Source organism: Neofelis nebulosa, chromosome 3 (assembly GCF_028018385.1).
Source record: "Neofelis nebulosa isolate mNeoNeb1 chromosome 3, mNeoNeb1.pri, whole genome shotgun sequence".
NCBI classification, from domain to species: Eukaryota; Metazoa; Chordata; class Mammalia; order Carnivora; family Felidae; genus Neofelis; species Neofelis nebulosa.
Genome location: NC_080784.1, coordinates 87,152,417 through 87,175,773, shown reverse-complemented (window position 1 = coordinate 87,175,773; position 23,357 = coordinate 87,152,417). Strand labels below are relative to the sequence as shown.

At 34.4% G+C, this 23,357-nt stretch overlaps 1 protein-coding gene across 9 annotated transcripts in view; it reads right to left on the bottom strand.

Annotated features, from left to right (window-relative positions):
• MGAT4D (MGAT4 family member D) overlaps positions 1 to 23,357 on the bottom strand; it is a 74,525-nt gene that overhangs the window by 1,217 nt on the left and 49,951 nt on the right. For 3 of the 9 annotated variants that reach the window (XR_009259291.1, XR_009259292.1, XR_009259287.1), the window contains 6 exons: positions 19,791 to 19,904; positions 17,607 to 17,682; positions 15,955 to 16,069; positions 12,852 to 12,982; positions 8,611 to 8,718; positions 6,857 to 7,022 (listed from right to left, as the gene is read on the bottom strand). Coding sequence is in view for 1 of the 9 variants with exons in the window: in XM_058721314.1 (XP_058577297.1) it covers positions 8,611 to 8,718; positions 12,852 to 12,982; positions 15,955 to 16,069; positions 17,607 to 17,682; positions 19,791 to 19,904 (544 nt within the window). In the remaining 8 variants the exon portion in view is untranslated. Of the gene's footprint in view, positions 1 to 5,435; positions 6,239 to 6,856; positions 7,023 to 8,610; positions 8,719 to 12,851; positions 12,983 to 15,954; positions 16,070 to 17,606; positions 17,683 to 19,790; positions 19,905 to 23,357 lie in introns of those variants that run through there. The other 6 variants (XR_009259288.1, XR_009259289.1, XR_009259293.1 and 3 more) reach the window with 6 other exon arrangements.

The following is a 23,357-nucleotide window of genomic DNA, read 5'->3' as shown; positions in this document are numbered from 1 at the left end:
ACCCCATAAGTAGAGAAGAATATTTAAATTGGCAAAGACATGATTCTTAAGATGTATTAGACAATATCAATTTTAATACCATCATGGTGTTAAAATCATTGAAAAACTATTTTGCTGTGAATGCAAAAGATTTCCATCACTGGGATACCTGGGATTATCACTAAAGCCAACCAACTGTTATAGATAAGGTACAAATATTTTTAAATAAACTCTACACCTAACATGGGGCTCGAATTCACAACCCCGAGATTAAGAGTTGCATGCTCTACTGAGCCAGCCAGATGTCCCTAATATGACAATATCCAGATATCTTTAAACATTCACTTTATTTTTATAATTTAAAATATAAATAAATATAGGAAAGATTTAAGATTGAAACATAAACATAAAATTGAAACATAATAATCTTTTAACACTAATATATGAAAGAAAATCAGAGACTAAATATAAAATTAGAACTGGAGAAATTTTGCTGTGAATGCAAGAAAATATGAGTACTACATTTCATATTAAATTAGTTTTGAATTTCTTGTTAGTCAAAGGGAACAAAAATACCCACAATGGGCCAAAGAAATCATGACTACTCCTTGGGAAAGAATATCCTTTTTCTAATTAAGAGAAAGTTGTCACATGTATCTTTACATTAAAACAAAACAAAACAAAACTTTAAATAATAGTCTTGAAAAACATGCAAATATGCCATATATTGTTATTTAATAAAAGTCAAAGGCATAAACTCAAATAATTCAATTAAAGCATTTTGATGGGAGATATCTATCTACTTCCTTTCCCTCCATCACCTCCAACGAGGCTTAGTAGATTTAGCAACGGCAATAAAACAAATGGGTCACACATACAAAAAAAAGTGATTGTTTAACTAAATTCAAAGTTAATTAGGTATCCTGTATCTTATTTGGTAACCCTACTTTAACACATTGAAACACTTTGCCCTATGCCCAGTGAGCTGCAGTAAAACAAAAATAACTTTTCATGTAGGATGCAGCACTGGCAAATTATAAAAACACACTATTCTCTTGCTTACCAACTAATAGAAAAACTAAGTATCTTATTTGACTTTTCAGAAATTATTCATACAGAAATATTTTAGTTGTTTCTAAATCTCTTTTATGTTTATTATAGACGTAGAACATGAAATGATAAAGAACATTTAAATTGATGGCAGGCAAAATTTTTAAAAATTTAAAACTTAGAATATTCATCACCAAGATAAATGTTTTTATTAAATTATTTTTGAACTACTAGCTAGATGAATAGAAATAAACTAAACTATTTTTCTCCTTAATGAACTATCGAAAATTTATCTTACACTTTAAAAAGTTTTGTGAGAAGTGTAATATATAATTTAACTGGTTAAGGAACAAATTTTACATAAAAGTTTTTTAAAAAGACTTAAAGAAATGAATATTAAAGTGTTGCTATGTTAGACCTGGTTAAAGAAAAGAGGGTGACATTTATCTTGCTGGGGTCATGAATGTAAATTTTATTTTACTTAATAAAATTAAAAGTTGACAAAAGTTGAAATGTAATATCTAAACTCTTGGTTCTAGGTAGTGGATGGCTAGGCCCACTGAAATGATAGTAAATGAACGAAAAAGATGTAATTCCAAACGACATAAAGAATAGAGGAGGCCCACAGCTGAGGAGACATTTAATCAAATTAACGAGAGACATAAATCTGGTGGAAGAGTGGGGCCTGACAATGGAGCCGAGGAGTCTGTGACTTCAGCATGTGGAACATAGGGCTAGAATGGAGATAGCAAATTTGATGAAAGATGGAAGCCAAAGCGGAGCTAACCCTGAAGAAGGAAGGGGGAGTGTTGTCAGGAGCACGGGAGAGCTGCAAGGCCTTTTCGCCCCAGGCAACTGATACACATAGTCTTCTCTAAGGAAAGCTGAATGAGCCACCCAGATGTAACTAGCAACTAGGGCAGGCACTGGGTGAACCTGTGTCCCAGAACAAAGCTCTTTGGGACATAGGTTGCGATGTTGGTGCCCCTTCACTCAAACCACTGGGAAAACAAAAAACGGAAAAACACTCCAACACAAAACAATCACAGCCTAGTCACCCACATACTCTACAACAGAGTTTGTAAGCCAACAAATTCTTTTTTTCTTTAAATGTTTATTCATCGTGCAAGAGTGCACGCACGCACGTGTGAAAGGGGTGGGGGATGGGGACAGAGGATCTGAAGTGGGCTCTGTGCTGACAGCAGAGGGGCTCGAATTCATGAACCATAAGGTTATGACCTCAGCCGGAGTCGGAGCTTAACCGACTTATGGTGGCCATAAGCCAACAAATTCTATCCATGTACCAAAAACTCTCAGGAAGCCTCATTCCTTTCAATTTTATAAAGGAATATGAGGATAAATGCAGTGTGGGGAAAGGAGTGGGGAGGGAGAGGAATTAAAATCACCCATATTTGCCACCAGACAACCAAGAATCACTAAATATTTGAGGAAAGTGTGTAACCTAGCAGACAGATCAAAATAGACAAGCAGATAGATTTATCTGGTCACAGAAAAAACAGCATATTCAGAATGCAGAAGAGAACTTTAAAAATGTTTCATGAGGGGCACTTGGATGGCTCAGTAGGTTAGGCATCTGACTTCGGGTCAGGGTATGATCTCATGGTTCGTGAGTTCAAGACCCACATCAGACTCACTGCTGTCAGCACAGAGCCTGCTTTGGCTTCTCTGTCCCACTCTCTCTCTGCCTGTCTCCTTTCTGCACTCTCTCTGTCTCTCTCAAAATAAATAAATAAACTTAAAAAAAATAAAAATGTTTCATAAAGAGATCTAATAGTATTCTGAGATTTGAGAATAATTGTATCCACAACACAAGTAGATGCTAGGGAAAAAGGAATAAAATAAAAATAAAGTAAACATTCATTAGAAAAGTTAGTCAAGGAATCCACCTAGTGCATAGAAAAACCAATGATAGGACATAGTAAATAAAAGCTATGACATATAGAAGATCAATTCAGTAAACTTAATATTTAATTATTCTTTCAGAAAAGAAAACTCAGAAAAGAAAGGGGCAAAATAATCAATGTTATAATATCCCATCAACTGAATATTTGCATCTCCTTCCTCAAATTTGTATGTTGAAGCCTAAATCCTCAGTGTATTTGGAAATATAACCTTTGGCCTTTGGGAGATAATTAGGTCAAAAAGGTGGAATGTTCATGAATGACTTTAGTGCCTTTATAGTGGGATAAAGAGACCAGACCTTTCTCTACTCTTGGCCATGTGAGGATATAGTCAGAAGACAGCTGTCTACAAACCAGGAAGTGGGCTCTCACCAAAAGCCCCCATGCTGGCATCCTGATCTTGGACTTCCCAACTTCTACAAATGTGATAAATAAATTTCTGTTGTTTAAGCCACCCAGTTTGTGTTTTTTTGTGTGTGCGTGTGTTTTGTTTTTTGTTATGGCAGCCCAAACTGACTAAGACATAGTAAAAATGAATAAGTATCTAAATTTTCATCTATACTGCAGGAAAAATAATGTGGATAAATAAAAATTAGCAGCGTAAGTGTATTATTTAGCAATATAAAGAAACTACCAAGCATTTAAACCAGAATGATTAAATGCCCTTGCCTCTGGTGAGTCAGATAAGGATGGGGAAAATGCAGAGGATTGTTGCTCTTTTTGTTAATGTTTAGCCGGATATATGTATATTGCTTAATAAAAATAAACAAAACTATAAATCTGATACGATTGAATTTTATTCCATTTTGAAACGCACCCTTTGGAAAATGGAAGGGGTAACCCATTCTGCAGCTCTTTCATCAGTTTGGAAACACCTAATTTTAAATATCTAAAAATGTTAGCAAAAGGACAGTTCCCTATTTCCCTGAAATTGTTTTTGATAGGGAAATCTGGTTGCAGTGGAGGGTGCTGAAGGCATTTCAAATTCCTAATGTGGGAGGGAAAAAATGAGGTGGTGGTGGTCTCTTGCTGTTCTTGCAGGAAAGAAGGGAGACCTTCCGAAAGGAGCTTGTTAGAAAGACTGAGAGGGTAACAGATAAAGAAGTTGCCTGGGAAATTTGTTACCTGTGCTACCTTCTTCAAATTTTGCTGACCTCAGTCCCACTAAAAAAATAAAACAAACAAACAAACAAACAAACAAACAGCATGATGCAGGTCTAATTGAACTCACAGAATGCAGGGTTATCTTCATGGAAATGCACCCACATTTTCATGGTGAAGTGGTATGTATATAAATAATGCATACTTTTGGTTATATACTATGTACCTTTTTAATTTATTTTTATTTTTTTAAGATTTTGATGATTTTTATTAGTAGTTTTATTTATTTTTTAATTTACATCCAAGTTAGCATACGGTGCAATAATGATTTCAGGAGTAGATTCCTTAAGCCCTTTACCCATTTAGCCCATCCCCCCTCCCACAACCCCTCTAGCAACCCTCTGTTCTCTATATTTAAGAGTCTCTTATGTTTTGTCCCCCTCCCTGTTTTTATATTATTTTTGCTTCCCTTTATGTTCATCTGTTTTGTATCTTAAAGTCCTCATATGAATGAAGTCATATGATATTTGTCTTTCTCCAACTGACTAATTTCACTTAGCCTAATACCCTCTAGTTCCATTCACATAGTTGCAGATTGTGCCCCTTTTACTGTTGAAGTATCAAATGTTAATTCTGCATGAACACCCTTCCATCCACAGAAATCATTCTGAGGGAGTGTCAGATAGAAAGCATATGAGACCAGATGAGAAGGGGAAGATTTCAAATTCTAAAACACTGGCACCAGCCACTAAAAAAGGTGAGAGTAGCTCTAAGGATGACCCAAACTCAAGAGACAGTGGATATAGGGGAACAGGCAAGGGCCCTGGGGTTAACTGCAGAGTCACAGTTGGAATATACATGCTCATGCAGAGCAGCAGACATCAAAAACGACCATAGAACGACCATAGAAACTATGCAGGAATAAGAAACTTAAAAAAAATATTTTAAAAATATTAAAATCCTCAGAGGGTTAAGTAGAAGTATTTCAATCATAAAATAAGAACCAAGGGTTATAAAAGAGGACAATGACATTAGGAGAACAAAAGGAGTTCTTCAGACATTAAAGCTACAATAGCAAAAACAAACAAACAACCAAACCAACCAATCAATGAAAACTGCCCTCCTTCCCAAAAAACAAAACAAAAAAAAAAGCACTCATAAAAAGGATATAAGGCAAAATTCAGAAAAACTTTCAGAGAGTGAAGCAAATAGAAAGAAAATAGGAAGGAGAAAGTAAGAGACAGAGAGAACATCAATCTAAGGAATCTTACATTTGAAATAGGGTTCCTTAAAAAGAGCATAGAAAACAGAGGGAGAAATTTATCAACAAAATAATTTCTGAATATTTTCCAGAATCGAAACACGAGTTTTCATATTAAAAAGCTCTACCAAATATTAAGCACAATAGATAAAAATAGACCTATCCTATCATCATGAAATTGTAGAATCTCAAATAGAAGAAAAGTTTTAAAGGTCTACAGATGGGAAAATTGGTCTGATACCAAGAAACAGGAATTAGAATGGCTTTAACTACTTTTCATCAGTTACAGTCTTGAATACCTTAAAAAATCAGAATTCAGAATCTTTTGCCTAACCAACCTAACAATGAAGTTTGATAGACTGCAGTCATTTTAAGATGTTTTAGTTTTCCAAGAATTTACCTCCTATACAATCTTTCTCAAGAAATTACCAGGGAGAGGGGAGTGTGCTTTACTAAAACAAATGAGTTGACCAAGAATGATACAGATTTGAGATATAGAAAACAGGAAAATCAACTGCCCGGTTCCTGAGATATATGCTAGAACTGGTCAGAAGGCTGCAGGAGAGAGATTTTTCAAGGTTAGGAAGTGGTAGAAATGCAGAAAAGCATTCAACAATAGTCAACATTCAGCCATGATTTTTAAAATGTTTGAATACATCAGGAACAGATTTAGATAATTCGCAGGGAATCTGAGGATGAATTAGTGATAAGTACATTGAAATAAAGCAAATTTAAAACAAAAAAAAAGCTGCATAATAAAGGAAAAATGGAGCATACTATGCAGTTTAAGTGTAAACAGGTTTTATATTCTCGTTATGAAATCATTGAATACTGAACTAAGCAATGACATAACTATATGGACAGAGTGGAGGTTTGGGTGGAGTGACCTGTATCAAGGTGAAAGTCTTTCATTCATTGAAAGGCACTGTTAAGAAAATGAAAGAGCAAGTCATAAGCTGAGACCATGTATGTACAAACAAAAGTAAACAGGTGAACAACCCACTTTTTTAAATGGGCAAATACTCAGACATTTCATAAACTATATACTACATTTCATTAAAATCCATATTTGGTAAAAATCTATATTTCATTATATACACACACACATACATATATACATACATACAACTGGTACGTGAAAAGATGCTCAACATCATTTGCCATCAAAGAAATGCAAATTAAAATCATAATGAGATATCAGGATCTGCCTTTTCTAGAATTCCACATTGAATCATAGAGTATATAGTCTTTTGCATCTGGCTTTTTTCATTTAGCACAGTGTTTTAGAGATTCATCCATAGTGTTGCATCTATTGATAAGAATGAGGCTTCAAACTGAGATCTATTGTCTCCAAATTCATTGTATGTATACAGTATATGATAAAAAGGAAAAGAAAATACTCATTATTCTCAAACAAAATATTAGAGAGTATATCAGAAAGTTATATGTATAAAGTTTTAAAAATACACAAAATATGATTATAAAATAAGGCTAAAAAATATCTGATAATTTTCTATATATTTATATCAATCTTTATACTTACCACTATATTATCAAAGGCTTAATTTTTTATATGAGATAGTTTCTTAGCCACTATGAAGAAAGTTGAGAACTAAGACTAATCCTCATTATGTCATTTTTTCCAAAGAATGATGCTGATCATTTTTAAAGAAGGTACTTGAATTATGAAACTCCTAATAATAAATATCCTGTTAGAAAATTTTAAAATAATATGATTAAATAATTATAATAATTAAAGTAATATATATTTTAAAAATATACAATCCACATTGGAAATGTCACTAAATTGTTATTTATTTCTATTTTACATGGTGTGAGGTATAAAAAGGTAAAGAGCTAGGCTATAACATTAAAATATGAGTGATTAGATAAATATTCTACTTAATCGGTTGTAAATTTACAAAGGTAAGGTTAAAACAGCTCATCAAGCAAAAAAATACAATGCAAGAAAAGAGTTCCATTATAACAGCACCAACAAATAGAATGGTATAGACCAATTTCTTTCTGCATCACCTGCAGCTATGTTTTATGTATTTTTATGGTGTTATTTTTTGCATGCAGATTCATAAATTTTCAATATACCAGACACTTGTCTGTTTTGCTTAATGAATACTTTCAATCTAGAATTTCACCTTGCATAATAGCTAATAGCTAACATCTATTAAATTCACACTATGTTTCAGGCAGTGTTCCAAAGAACTCAGTACAATAAATATATAGAGATAAGGAGTAGAAAAGGTGGAAGGAGGGCTGATCATAAATAATGAATGAAATGATGAGAGTATGTGCATGTGCATTTCTCTCATTTCAACTGCCAAAGATTAAAGCAATCATTTGCTTTGTTGTGTGAAGAAATGAAGGGAGAGATGTCAATAGTATTTCAAAGGTGGAAAACATCTTAAGGATCATCTAATTTAAACTTCTCCCTCTTACAGACTGAAGAGAGCACAGAGGACATAGGTCACCGTAACTAAAAACTAGGTGTTTTTTTTTTTTTTTTTTAATTTTTTTTTTTTTCAACGTTTTTTTTTTATTTATTTTTGGGACAGAGAGAGACAGAGCATGAACGGGGGAGGGGCAGAGAGAGAGGGAGACACAGAATCGGAAACAGGCTCCAGGCTCCGAGCCATCAGCCCAGAGCCTGACGCGGGGCTCGAACTCACGGACCGCGAGATCGTGACCTGGCTGAAGTCGGACGCTTAACCGACTGCGCCACCCAGGCGCCCCAAAACTAGGTGTTTTGACTCCGAAGTCTTTGCTTCTTCTACCCTACCAAGATGCTAATTCAATTATAAATAACATTGTTTCCAAAAATGATGGAAAATTTAAGAATGATAAAAACCAAACAATACCAAAAAATCAAATTTTTGTTGATACAATAAATAGTGATCTGAAATAAGAATGTTGATACATCTAAATTAGATAATAGGGACATTTTATTTGGAAATATTCTTGTCTAATTTTAAATATTAGACTAAAATAGTGAGTATATTATGATTTTTAAAACATGTTTTTAGTCATTACTTGAATTGCACAGCTGTTACATAATAGTAAGGCAAAGAAGTTAACATAGGCTAGATTTTTCTAACCATGACAGATAACTTGGGTCTTGAAAAGATGATTGCTCTTCACAACATATAGCTATCGTAAGATGAACTATGTTTAAACAACCATATTTCACAGTCTGTCTCATGTTTCCATCTCTCCTTTCCTGAACAATATTTTATAAGTTCACAAGACATTATATATTACTCAAGTAACATTTCAAAATCTTACTTTGGAATATTGTTCTCTTCCAGGGAATGATGACTGTATACCCACATGCTGGAAAAGAGAAGGTTTATATCGAATACGAATTTGCTTATTTCGTTCTGCACATTTTTCCTGGGGAAAAAGAGAAACTTCTTAACAACCCAAATACTCCTTTTTATTGCTTTTATGGATGGAAGAATTCTGTATTATATTAGTTTTTGCCAGAGTTCTATTTTAATACTTAAACATTAAATAAAACTTTATTACTTAGATTTTTCTTCATAAGAATAATAAAAGTTGAGGTACAAAAAGGTGTTAGTTAAAGCATGTATTTTCTTTTTTTTTTTTCTTTTTTTTTATTTTTTTTTAAATTTTTTTTTTTTCAACATTTTTTATTTATTTTTGGGACAGAGAGAGACAGAGCATGAACGGGGGAGGGGCAGAGAGAGAGGGAGACACAGAATTGGAAAGAGGTTCCAGGCTCCGAGCCGTCAGCCCAGAGCCTGACGCGGGGCTCAAACTCACGGACCGCGAGATCGTGACCTGGCTGAAGTCGGACGCTTAACCGACTGTGCCACCCAGGCGCCCCTAGTTAAAGCATGTATTTTCTTGAACTCTGTCATAGAAAATCAGGCTACTGCTGTACCAACTATAATTTTCCACTCCCTTCTTGTTATTTCAACAACATAAATGAAATTTTTTGTGTTTTTCTATCCATTCTCTCAGACTATATTATTCTTTGTCTTTTCATATTAATTAATTCCTACACTGTTACACCCCCCTCAATGTATTAAGTAGAAAAAAAAAACATGATTAAAACAACCAATATTATGCTTTATAGAAAAAAGATTTGGTTAATCTCATTAAAAATAAAAATAAGAAAGATGACCTGTGAAACCACCCCTTAATATTACAAGCAAACATTTGAAATTATTATGATCACTGAGAATTACTTTACATACTGTATACTTAAAAATTCATAAAAATACATCTCAAATTTATATACTCAATATATTCAAGTATAATTAACATAGTGTTGTATCAATTTCAGGTACACAATATAATGATTCAACAATTCTATATATTTCTTAGTGCTCATCAAGATAACTGTTCTCTTAATCCCCTTCACCTGTTTCTCCTATCTCCCCACCCACCTCCCCGCTCTGGCAACCACCCGTTTGTTCTCTATATTTAAGGTTCTGTTTGTCAATCTCTTCGTTTGTTTGGTTTCTGAAATTCCCCATGAGTAAAATATTATGGTATTTGTATTTCTCTGATTTATTTTACTTAGTATTATGCCCTCTAGGTCCACCCATGTTGTTGCAAATGGCAAGATTTCATTCTTTTTTATGGCTGAGTAATTTTCCATTGTATATATACCACACCTTTATCCACTCCTCTATTGATGGATACTTGGGTTGCTTCCATATCTTGACTATTGTAAATAATGCTGCAATAAACACAGGGGTGCATATATCTTTTCCAATTAGTATTTTGTTTTCTCTGGGTAGATATCCAATATTGGAATTACTAAGTCATATGGTAATTCTATTTTTAATTTTTTGAGGAGACTCCATACTGTTTTCCACAGTGGCTTCACCAATTTGCATTCCCACCAATAGTGCACAAGGGTTCCTTTTTCTCCACATCCTTGTCAACACATGTTATTTCTTGTGTTTTCTATTTTAGCCATTCGAACAGGTGTGAGGTGCTATTTCATTGTGGTTCTGATTTGCATTTCCCTAATAATGAGTGATGTTGAGCATCTTTTCATGTGTCTGTTGGTCATCTGTATGGCTTCTTTGGAAAGTATTCAGGTTATCTGCCCATTCTTTAATCGGATTAGTTGGGAGTTTTTTGGTGCTGAGTTGTATAAGTTATTTATATATTTTGGATATTAACCCTTTATCTGATATATTATTTGCAAATATCTTCTCCCACTTGGTAGATTGCATTTTTGCAATCTTTAAACAGCAGGCTTACTTAAATGTATTTCTACTCAGTACAAACATGTAGGAAAGTATTATATTAAAGGATTGTTTTTATAACTGTAAAGTATTTAAATAATCTAGAGTTAATTTAATTTGAAACTAAGGTCAGATAAAATTAGTTGAGGAGTTAAAAACCAGCAAATATGATAATATTTGCTAAGCTATTAATAGAAGTTCCAATGAGATGGCATTATCAAATGTTGGCTTCCCACAAAATGCCCCTTTAGCTCTGCTAAAGGAAAGCTGAGTTAATTGCTTATTGCAGTAAGGGAGAAACTACCTTAGCAGTGTCTACTCAAGTGTTGTGCTTATTTTTTAATTGGGTTATTTTCCTGTTATTGAGTTTTGGGAATATTATATATGTTGTGAATACAAGTCCTTGTTGTATATGGAATTTACAAATATTTCTTCATAGTCTGTGGTATGTTATCCTCTAACAGTAAAATTTACAGTACAAAAGATTTGAATTTGATGAAATCTAATTTAGTAATTTAAAAAAATGGATCATAGTTTTAGTATCACGTCTAAGAACTCTTCTCCTGGATCCTGAAGATATTTTTTTACACTTCTAAAGGTTTTAAAGTTTGTTTTATATTTAGATAGGTGATCTACTTTGAAATAATGTTTTTAACAAGCAAGATGTTTAGGTTGATATGTAGATAGGTACGTATATACATAACAACATCTACATATCAACCTAAACATCTTGCTTACATACATACCTATCTGCATATCACATTTACACACATCCAATCCATGATCATGGTATGTCTATTTCTTTCATCAGCATTTTTAGGTTTTCAGCATATAATCTACATATCTTGTTAGTACACACACACACTCATATGTATGCATCATGATAGTCTCTATTATTGATGATTTGTTTTTGAGTCTTCTTTGTCAATCTTATCAGTTTTATTGCTCTTTTCAAAGAACTACTTTTATGTTTTCAATTTTGTTGCTTTCGGACTTCATAGCTAATATTTTCTTACTTCTGCTTGATTTGGGTTGGCTTGATTTGATTTAAGAAACTATTTCTAGTTTCTTAAAGTGGAAGCTGACATTATTAATGCAAAATCTTTCTTCTCTTCTAAGATAAAGATTTCTTCTAGGATAAATTTCTCCTTAAGCAGTGCTTTAGCTGAATCCCACAAATTTTGGTAGGTTGTATTTTCATTTCATTCTATTCAAAGTATTTTCTAATTTCCTTTGAGACTTCCTCTTTCATTCATGGTTTATTCAGGAGTGTATTGTTTAAATTCCAAGTGCTTGCAGATTTTCAGTTATCTTTCTGTTATTAATTTCTTCTTTTTAAATGTTTATTTATTTTGAGAGAAAGAGCGAGCAGGGGAGGGGCAGAGAGAAAGGGAGACAGAGAATCCCAAGTAGGCTCTGCACTTCAGCACAGAGCCTGATGCAGGGCTCGAACTCACGAATCACAAGATCATGACCTGAGCTGAGGTCAGATGCTTAACCGATTGAGCCACCCAGGAGTCCCCATGTGTATTTTAAAATAATGTGTTTTGTATTGCTGTTGGACGTAGTGCTTTTTAAATATCAATTAAATCCAGATGGTAGATGGTGTTGTTCAATTCTTTTATCTCACTGCTGATTTTCTACACACCCTCCAACTATAATTGTAGACTAATCTATTTCTCTCTTTAATTCTGTCATCTTCCAATGCATATATTTGAGTCTCTCTTATTAGATGCATACACTTTTAGGATTGTTGTATCTTTTTGGTGATTTGACTCTTTTACCAGTATACAGTATCCTTCTTGATCCCTGGTCAGATTTTTTGGGTTTTGGCACCAAAGTCTACTTTGATATTAATATAGCTAGTACAGATTTCTTTTTGTTATTGTCTGCATGGTATTTATTTTTCCATCTTTTACTTTTAACCTATGTATTTCATTATATTTTAACTGAGTACAGACAGCAATAATTGCATTGTGTTTTTTAATTCATTCTGATGAACTATCTCTTAGCTGGCAAATTTTGGCCACTTATATGTGATGTAAATATTGACATATTTGATTTGTATCTATCATTTTATTATTGTTTGTTTGTCACTTTTCTTCCACTTTTCACTAAATTTGTGGCCTCTCATTACTTCATGTAGTAGGTATAAGTGTCAGTAAAAATTCTGGATACCAGACTTAAAAACTAGTGCACTCATCAGGTTTAGTTCTGTAAACAAATTTCAGGGAATTACATTAGACAGATAGTATTTTCCTAAAATAGTTTGTATTTACAAAGTAAAGAAATACTCACAGGAGTCTCTCCTGGGTTACACATCTTTACCTGAAAAATATCCCCCAAAAGCAAATCTATGGGTTTATCTTTGTAGAACATTAAAAAAAAACGCACCAAGTCAGTTAAGTCCTCAGATTTAAATAGCTTTCCTACAAAGGAAAAGTAAACAAATCCAAATAACTCTCGAGTGTTTATACCATATATTATAAAATAACCCTTATATATAGTTGTTCATTCTATTACCAAGAGAAAGGATGAAAAAATCATTAAAAATTAAATATATCCTTATATAAGTATATCCTTAAAGCATTCATGAAGTTGAAGGATAATAAAATAATATATCTGCTTAAGTATTACTGATTACCACTTCTGGGAGAGAGAAGTGTGAAGCAGGTTTAGAATAGTGAATACCCTCAGGAAACCAATTTTGATAACCAATGAGGATCAATTTCTAAGTCTTGTGAAAGATACATACATAAAATGAAATGTACAGAAGCTATAATTTTTACTTCATTTTGTAGAAGCAGATCTATAACCTGACTTTTGTAGAACTTTATCAATCTACCACATTTTTTATGTTTAGTATTTAATTTTGATTAAAATATAGCATTATTTCAATATTTGAGCATCATTTTATAAGAATTAAAAAAATTTTTTTTTTAACATTCATTCATTTTTGAAAGGCAGAGAGAGACAGAGCGTGAATGAGGGAGGGGCAGGAGAGAGGGAGACACAGAAACAGAAGCAGGCTCCAGGCTCTGAGCTGTCAGCACAGAGCCTAATGCGGGCTTGAACTCACGGACTGCGAGATCATGACCTGAGACAAAGTCGGCTGCTTAACCGACTGAGCCACCCAGGCACCCCTCATTTTATAAGAATTTTATTTCTATCTTATATTTGTGATACTTAAAGATTTGCTATACTTTAAAGTAGGATATTTCCTTAGGTCCAATTGCTTTCTTCTAATATACTGCATTTTTTATTTTAAAATGAAGTCGAAGGTATAAGATTCAGGTAAATGTTAAAGTAAATAGTGTAAAATACACCTATTTAATAAATATGATAGTAGGAAGTAATCACGCTTCCTTTTCTTTACTAGGAGTTGAATCTGTATGAGTTATTTAATCAAATGTATAGTTATATTTTAATATTTTGGTTTTTATATAGTAACCAAAGTAAGTGATTTAATGATGGAAATAGTTGAATCAATATTTGTCTTTTCCTTATCTGCTGTCAGCATGCTGTAAAATTCTACTTAGCAAACTCATATTTTTGGTAATATTGAGTAAGAAAATTGTTAGTTTTATAACAACACTAACAACAAAAAACAAAGCTGTTGTAAACTTAAGCTTAAATAAGACTTCAGCATTACATATACAATGTTCCTTGTTCAGTGTGCTCTTGGTCAGAATGTGAATATTCTCCAGCCTTCTCACACCGGGCTTTGGTGAGAAAGATACAAAAAATTTCAAATTTTCACAGTAATGTATCAACAAAATTACTTCCTCTTCAAGCTTATCAGGTATTGCTGTTACCTATAATTTTTCCTCGTATTTAAATCAAAGCTGAGCATAAACCTTTGGGGTTTCAAAATTGGATTCTGCAATACTTGACAGAAAGTATGGAAAAGAAAGTTATCAAGTAAGTATATGAATAACAGATTTCACTAGCAATCAGAGAAATTCTTAACACTCCTCCCAATGGCAAAAATAAATAAATAAATAATGGTGTAATAGAATCACATGTTGTCAAGCATATGGGGAGGTGGGAACTCATACGCACTGCTTAGGGGACTATAAACTGTACAGCCAATCTGCAAAGTAATCTGGCATGACTTAGAAACACAGTCATATTCACCCTCAGTGGTCCTGATCCAGGGGACAAAATATGTCACTTCATTTCTTTGTGGCAGCAGAGAGTTGGGAGCAAAGTTGACCGCTTTGAGGACGGAGAAGTCAAATGCATTATTATGTGGGGCGTATGCAACAGCAGTAAGAAACAATAAACTAAATTGACACAAATCAACATGTTGACAGTTTCAAAATCTAGTTTTGAGGACAAAAATGTTAAGGGGCATGAAGAGGGATATCACATCACCATTTATGTAAATTTTAAACAGATAAAAACATGATAAACACCAATATAAGCATATTTATATGTATACTTTGTTTTAAACATTTTAAAATGTCTATTATTTATTTTTGAGAGCGAGAGACAGACAAAGCACAAGCAGGGGAGGGGAAAAGAGAGGTGAGTCACAGAATCTGAAGCAGGTTCCAGGCTCTGAGCTGTCAGCATAGAGCCCGATGCGGGGCTTGAACTCACAAACTGTGAGATCGTGACCTGAGCAGAGGTCTGACGGTTAACCGACTGAGCCACCTAGGTGCCCCTATATGTACACTTTGAACATATTAGAATGGAAGCCTATTGGGGGGTGGGAGGAAGTGGGAGTAGGGACTGGGCATAAAATGAAAGAACAAAGTAAAAGAGGGCTCCTGTATGAAAGCAAGGATGATATGCACCATGAAATAGTGTGGTAATTCAACTTGCGGCCTCAAGGTTCAAACAAAAGAAAAAGTATAGGAGGGAGGGTAGAAAGAGTGGAAGGAAGAAGAAAGAAAGTCTATAAAAGAATTTTTTTTTTTAAATCCCACGATTGGCCCAATTTTAGGCATTCTTCCATGGTGGGTATGATTCACATATTTTTATACTTTTCTAAGTATGTCACATTTGGCATACTGGAAATTACCAGGAATTTAGAGTACGGTAGTCCTAAATCAGAATTCCTTTCTTACAACTTTAATTCTTTGAGTTTTCATGTAAAATAGAGCAGTACCCCTTAGTCACTGAGTTAACATGTGGGCCAGACTTGCAGCAAGCATTTAGCAAGTAGTAGCTTTCTTACATTTTCATCACATGTATAGGCTGCTTATTTATATTGTCTATCTCAGGAAGATTGGTTTAAAAATACATTTACTGAAACTCAAGATACTTGAATTTGATCTTACTGTTAAATTAACAGTATCTTCACAGAAATCATGCCATTCCTTTCCATTAAGTAACAAACTAATAAGTTTAAGAAATTTTAAGATTATTGTGTGCTAGAAAATACAAGGCTTACCTATGAATCCAAGAATTGAAAACTCAATATAAAACCAATTATTTGAAGTGATATTATGCAAAAAATCTGTGATTTTTGTAAAGTACATCTTTTTAGCTATGATATCATCTTCTAGCTGGAAAAAAACAAAAGTCATTAGTTCCTTTGATGCTTCCATTGAATAAATTGCATTTGCTTGAGAACTGAAAATACTTTCTCAATAGAATACACTGAAAAACCAGTTTTTATGAGGTTATTTTATTTTTAGTTCAATTCACTGAGGGTATTTACTATTAGTTAGTTTTCACTTTGAGATTCTGAGACCAGAGATGAGGTTTCTTTCCTAAGTAGTAATATGCAACACTCAATCTAAATCCTCATTGAAAAAAATCTATTTATCCGAATCTATTTACATCCTTACAAATACTTCCATTCCCAGTTTAAGCCTAACTAGCTTTATGTTTGAGATGATAGGCGCCAGGTCCTGTCACAAGAGAACCAGGGACTGTGCTTGGCAATGAGATGATGAAAGGGAACTGGCACTCTCATCCACAACTAGCTGGGCAGATGAATGTTGGTACACATAAGCCTAAGAATAGTTCTCCATAAGAGAGGGGGAAAGAGAAACTAGAATTTTCTCCTAAAAAAATATTTATTTATTTATTTATTTTGAGAGAGAGAGAGAGGGAGAGGAAGAGCACGAGCGGGGGGGGGGGGGGGTGGGGTGGGAGGGGGTGGGAGGGGCGCGAAAGAGAGAGGGAGACAAGACAATCCCAGGCAGGTTCTGTGCTGGCAGCATGGAGACCAACTCGAAACTCCATCTCATGAACTGTGACATCATGACCTAAGCCGAAATCAAGAGTCAGACACTTAACATACTGAGGCACCCAGGCTCCCCTAGAATTTTATTCTTTTAATTTCGTATATATTATGGGTAATCTATACAATAAGAGGGCCTCCTAAATGATTCAGGAAAATGTGGAAATCTGCAAGCACGTTACCAGAGCACAAACTAGAATCACATTGTTTCAAATTGGGAAGAATACATTGGGTGGATGTCATGTTTCTGTTAACCAGAAATCAAAAGGCTCTTTTTTTTTCTTCTGGTAAAAGAGAAAGACCTTGCTTCAGGCTTTTTTCTAACGTTTCTCTCATCTCCAGTGGTATCTTACAAACTCTTCTTACAACTGCACATTGTCACATATAGTGAAGTATATACTCACGGCTGAAACATAAAACTCTTTATTTAACAATATGCCAGAATTCAGGGGATCCAAACTATATACAGTTTATTTATTTAAGAAATATAGTAAGGCACTGTAGAAGTGGGTAGAACATAAAATACAAGAGGAGACAATGTAGGGTACCAATGGCGTATATTAAGTGTTCAAAATGTTTGTTTAATGTAATAAATTTGCGGCGAGAGAAATGTAGGGAGCATAATTTCTATTTTTTTCTAATTTGAGAAGTTCTTTTCAGTTTGCTTCAGGTAACTATGATTTCCTCTGTTAATAGTAAACCCCACTAGAAGACTTAGTTCAAATCAACTTTCAACTTCCTTTTGGCATTTTCTTATTTTCTGAATACAAAGTAAGGTGGAGGAATACAAGCAGGAAGGAAGGAGAACATAATACTTCCACTTTAAATTATACATATATATACCAAGGTCTTACCTGTAAATAATACATGGCCTTTGGTTGGGCATACAGCATCAAAAAACAAAAATCCAGCACTTGTTTGATGCGCCAACTAAAGATAAATAATAAAATCTGTTAATATTTGTCATTATTATATAATTATTTATAAACACACCAGTAATTAAACACAAACTTTGTTTAGCCCTTTGCTAACATGGAGTACTGTCTACAGTAAGTGAAATTGAGTGTTACACTGAAAAGCTACATCAAAAAGGTTCCCATCTTCATTTAGTGGCCGATATCTGCCATCGCTAAACTAGAACAAGCATAATCTATTAATTTTACGTTTTGGTCAGTTAATTTTTGATCTGTACAAGAAAGTTAATATCCTTTCTCATCTTAGGTCCCGTTCAAATAAAAGTAAGAAGAAACTTGATTCTAATTTAACACTAAGCTAGATGCAAGGCCAGTTCCTTAAGATACAAAGAACAATACACAATGCACCTCTCTCCCTTCTGGGTTTCATAATCTTCTATGAAAATATGGAAAAATAATAAGATCTGAATGATTAGATAAGTGATATACAAAGACGTTGGCAATGATGATGTAACATAAGACAGGGCAGGTGGAGCAGGGAGCAGGGCATTCAGTGAGAGGACCAATATCGCAAAGACATGAAGCATGTGAGAGAGCCTGCCACCTTAGATCTACAGCACCAAGAATGGATGGAAAAGAAGCTGACGATGGTAAGGTGGGAAGAGACCAGATCATGAAGGAAACTTTGCACCTGATCTCCTATGAAAAGGGATTCTTCTGTCTACACTATGGAGAATGAATTGGAAGACAGGCTAGGTGAGGCTTAGGGAAAGCAAACAGATCATTAATCGCCTGAAGCAGAGGAATGGTCCAGAGCAGAGGAATGGGAAGGAGAGGGATGATGCAGAGAGAGATTTTTTTTTAAATAAATGTTTATTCATTTTTGAAAGAGAGAGTGTGAGTGGGAGAGGGGCAAAGAGAGAGGGAAACAGAATATCTAAAGCAGGCTCCACGCTGACAACAGCAAGACAGATGCGGGGCTCGAACTCACCAACTGTGAGATCATGACCTTAGCTGAAGTCGGGACACTCAACTGACTGAGCCACCCAGGCGCTCCAAGAGAGATTTTTTTTTAAAGAAGAAATGATAGAGACATAAAGGGCAGAAGGAAAAACAGGATCTAGAATGCCTCCCAGCTTTATGACTCTAAAAACTGACTACTTAATTAAAACAAAATCCTTAAGAGAGTTCCAGATTCTGACATACCATTTATTATTATAAAACAAAACAGAGCTAAATGAGTTTCCTGGGATAAGATGTTTTTTCTGAATTCTGGCATTTCTTTTACTCTATGAAGTTTTGAGGAACCGAATTACTACATTTCTTATAATACCTTCCACATGTATAATCAAACAGTAGTGTTCCTTTGTACACATACAAACCTTTTAATTGTTCAAAATTCTTTCATAAATACTATCATATTTTATTCTCACCATGATTTTTCCAAATATACAATGTAGATTTTATTATACACACCAGAAAGTGGAAGAAGCTAAGAAAACAAAGGCTAAATTGCCAGGATGACCAACAAACAGAAAAGCTGGAATTAGAAGGCACGTGTAATAATTTATAACCCCAGGCTTTTTCCCCCCATCATTATGCCCTTGCTAATTATCAGCTGAACATGTGAGCACTGATAATCCAGTGCTGGTGGTAAATGTTTTCTGGGGAGTGGGGTGGGGATGAACCACGATTTGTAGCTTCTGCCCATTTCCATAGTGTAATTGCTCCTACCATCGCTGATTTCATGCTACCAACCTGACGTCGCTGGACGCAGACTGGGAAGGGACACACATAGTCATTCTTGCAAGAACTGACTGTGAAATGGGATCTATTAGATGCTGGTTCCAACAGTACATCCGATGACGTTTGTTATTTGAGAATACTGTCTTCTAATACATCATACCTAATTTTTTTTAATGTTTATTTATCTTTGAGAGAAAGATCCAGTGTGAATGGAGGAGGGACAGAGAGAGAGAGGGAGACACAGAATCCGAAGCAGGCTCCAGGCTCTGAGCTGTCAGCACAGAGCCCAACGCAGGACTTGATCTCACAGACTGTTAGATCATGACTTGAGCTGAAGTCAGACACTTAACCGACTGAGCCACCCGGGTGCCCTGATACCTCTCTAATTTTCCTGAGTCCTCAGTTGACTGCTTGACATGTAACATGTTTGGATAAAAAAAGGCAGGTATTGAAATGACTTCCAAGGATCCAGACTTCAGCTGCCTTTTGAATCTGTAAACAGAAGTGGAAGTTTGTAATTGAATATTTGATTTACCAAATGAACAAATACTTAAAAAGAATGTCTTCATGCATGTCCATGTAATATTTTTATTCGAATTATTTCACAGGTTGATACATGATATCCACATTATGAAACTAATACTTTTTAGCTAAAGTATTTCTTTTATAAATTAGTGCACAATATAACAAAAAGTTAAAATATACAATATAAAATTAGTTTATTTTCATAAAAATTATAGGCACTTTAAATTTTTGCAAATTTACAACCATATATATATACTAAAAGATTCAAAATAATGAAACTAGTGAGTTAGCCTAGAACATTAGGTGATTTTTAAAAATGCATAGTTTTGGGACACCTGGGTGGCTCATTCAGTAAAGTGTTTGACTCTTAGTTTGGGCTCAGGTCACGATCTCACAGTTTGTGAGTTTGAGCCCTGCATCAGGCTCTGCGCTGACAGCACACAGCCTGCTTAGGATTCTCTCTCTCCATCTTTCTCTGTCCCTTCCCCCATCTGTTCTATCTCTCTCTCTCTTTCAGTAAATAAATAAACTTAAAAAATAAAAAAATGCATACTTTTGAGTTTAATAAAATTCCTACTGGATAACAGCACTGTGGCTCCTGAAACTATAGACTCATCACAGCAAGCAAAGATTAAGGGTGACTCTTGTCCACACTCATTGGATGACTATGTATGCTTTTTATAATCTTTATTTTGTTGAGTGGAGGGATGGGATAAATGGATGATGGGTTTTGGGAAAGGCCCTTGTTGGGATGAGCACTGAGTGTTAAAAGTTAAGCATCGAATCATTAAATTCTACTCCTGAAACAATCATCACACCATATGTTAACTAACATACAATGTATGTTGGATTTAAATAAAATAAAAATATGTATTAAAATTGAAGAAAATTGAAAATTAAAAAAAAATTCTAAGTTAATATTTATAGACCATCATTAAAATGCACAACACACGGCTCACAAAAGCTGTTATACAAATCTTCCACCATCAAGGTAAAGGATGGGACACCAGGTAGAGCATTTTGAATGATTTTCCTTTAGACAGAATACGACTTTAAGTGGGATTTACGTTTAGGCATTACATTATTTATTAAAATGTTAAAGTCTCGAGAAAATGTTTGTTTTTTACTAATAGGTGGAAAAGCAGGGCAGAGTTTTACATGCACAATCTCAATTATGTGCAAAATAGGCAGTTCTCGCTTTGCATAATTCCAATACGAATGAATCTCAGTTACCATGTATTAGATAACACGTCTCCCTCAACAACACTGTTGGAATTTGAGTCATCATACTATATTCACCGCGAATAATTCCATAAACTACAAACTTGCTTCGGGCTCTTCAGCCCACATACCGCTACACAAATAACAAATGCACATCATCATCTCACCCCTTCTTCCAAAGTCTGTTGGCGCCTGATCACAGTGCTTGTGTCGCCTTCTTGTGACATTAGAATGCAGACAATTTTATTCCTTTTGTTTGCTTTTAAAATGGTTTCCAAATTTTTGAAATTGGTGTGTATCATGAGCATGGGGTGGCAGCAGCAGCATGTGCTACCGAGAATGTGGGGTTTGAACCCAGAAAAGGGTCTCTGCTAATTTTGCTTCCATCACTTACAAACTTTAACCAGCCATTTACTTGCTCTAACCTTCAGTTTCCTCATCTAGGAACCTAGATAAAACCTAGCATAGCGATACACTCCCCTCCAGGGAAAGAACTGTTCTACAGGTAACTCGATTCTAACGAGGCTCTATGCATCAGCGGAAGAGTTTCTGGTTATTTGCTTGTTGACTTATTATTTATTTAGGTGGGAGTGTAAATGGGGAAGTGCAGGAGATGAAAGTCTTCCTGAGTCCTCTGATTTTATGGTGTATCAACTGGAAAGATTTTTAAACACTAATTTTAGTATGTTCCTTGGAGAGTAGAAAATGCTGGATCAAAGAAAAGAATGAGGAATTCTGCTTGCTTTGGGGTAAAAATTAGTAACACAATACCTACATTTTAAAAAAGTAAAATTGCATAACTTTGTACAACAATTTAGAATAGCAGAGGTACATGAAAATAACATTAAATTGCAGCACATACAATCATCAAAAAATAGGATTACAGAAACTTATAAATTTTGTCCTCTAGAAGATTTCACGCAAAGTCTCAAAACAACAAAGGCCCAGTTACAAATAATTTCTATCTTGACGGTATAATTTCCCATTACTGATAAAGAGAAAGGTTCCAGGCTCATTTTTTTTTTCCAGTCTGTCTTAAGCAAGACCCTTGAATCTTGTGTGGTGACATCTTTCTAGGATTCTTTAAACCTTTTCTAGCTTATGAGGTTACGGATAGCATCAAAAGTCCTGGAGATAATGATACCAGAATTGCGAATTGCCAATGACTAGAGAAGATAATATAATTGTATGTTGTTGCCATTATAAATGAATAATTTTACCTTACAGTCATAAAAGTATGGAAACCATACAGCTTTACATTTTTATATAAAGCATATAGCTACATACAGTTTCATATAAGGTTATATATAACCTTAGTTGGGTCCTTTAACAATTACTATGTGGTCTCAAATTTAGGGTCAATAACATATAGAGCAATCTCTCATTAACCCCAATGAGAAGACCTAGAAAAAGGGTTTTGAGCTAAATTCAATACAGAAAAATGTAGGCATATAAATGAAAAGTTATGAGTCTACATTAAAATTTTAAATTATAGTTTTATTCTAGTCTCACAAAAAATAAAATTGTATTCCAACCCTTTATGCTGTATTGTTAACATTAATATCCTTATCATCATGCGAATCTTTTTGAATCATCTAATACAGTTCTCTGATACACATGATCTTCAAGCCTAGCTAAAATACCAGTTAGTGACATCGTCTTTGTACATTTTATAGCAAAACGTAAGTATCCCTATACATCAAGTAATATTTTTGTGATCTCCACAAGTAACCATATACTAGAATTCTTTTTTAAAGTCATCTTCAAAAGTTTTGCAATTATGCAAAGACATCCCCAGGAATTGTTTGTAAACCTCTACCTTCTTTGTAACGGATCCTATTAAGACTCCCTTATAAGGACCAACCTAGTATAGACTGAAGTCATTTCAGGCTAATGTGTATTCTCCAAATAGTGGATTATTATGCAGAGTAAAGCAACCAAGAGAGCATATCCTGGATTAGGAGAACATTTCAAGTATGAGGCAACTTTTCTCCTGGGCAATCTTTTTTGGGAAAAAACAGACATATATGGGTGTTTTCATTAATCTTGCCCAGCTCTATCTCCCTCTACACACAACATCTACTTCGAGGCTTCACTACCATTCTCCAGTTCAAGCTCACTGCCAATAAATCCCTCATTCTCAACATACTATTTTTCTTTCACAGGGAACAGCCTTTAAGGATGGAATTCTTTAGTTTC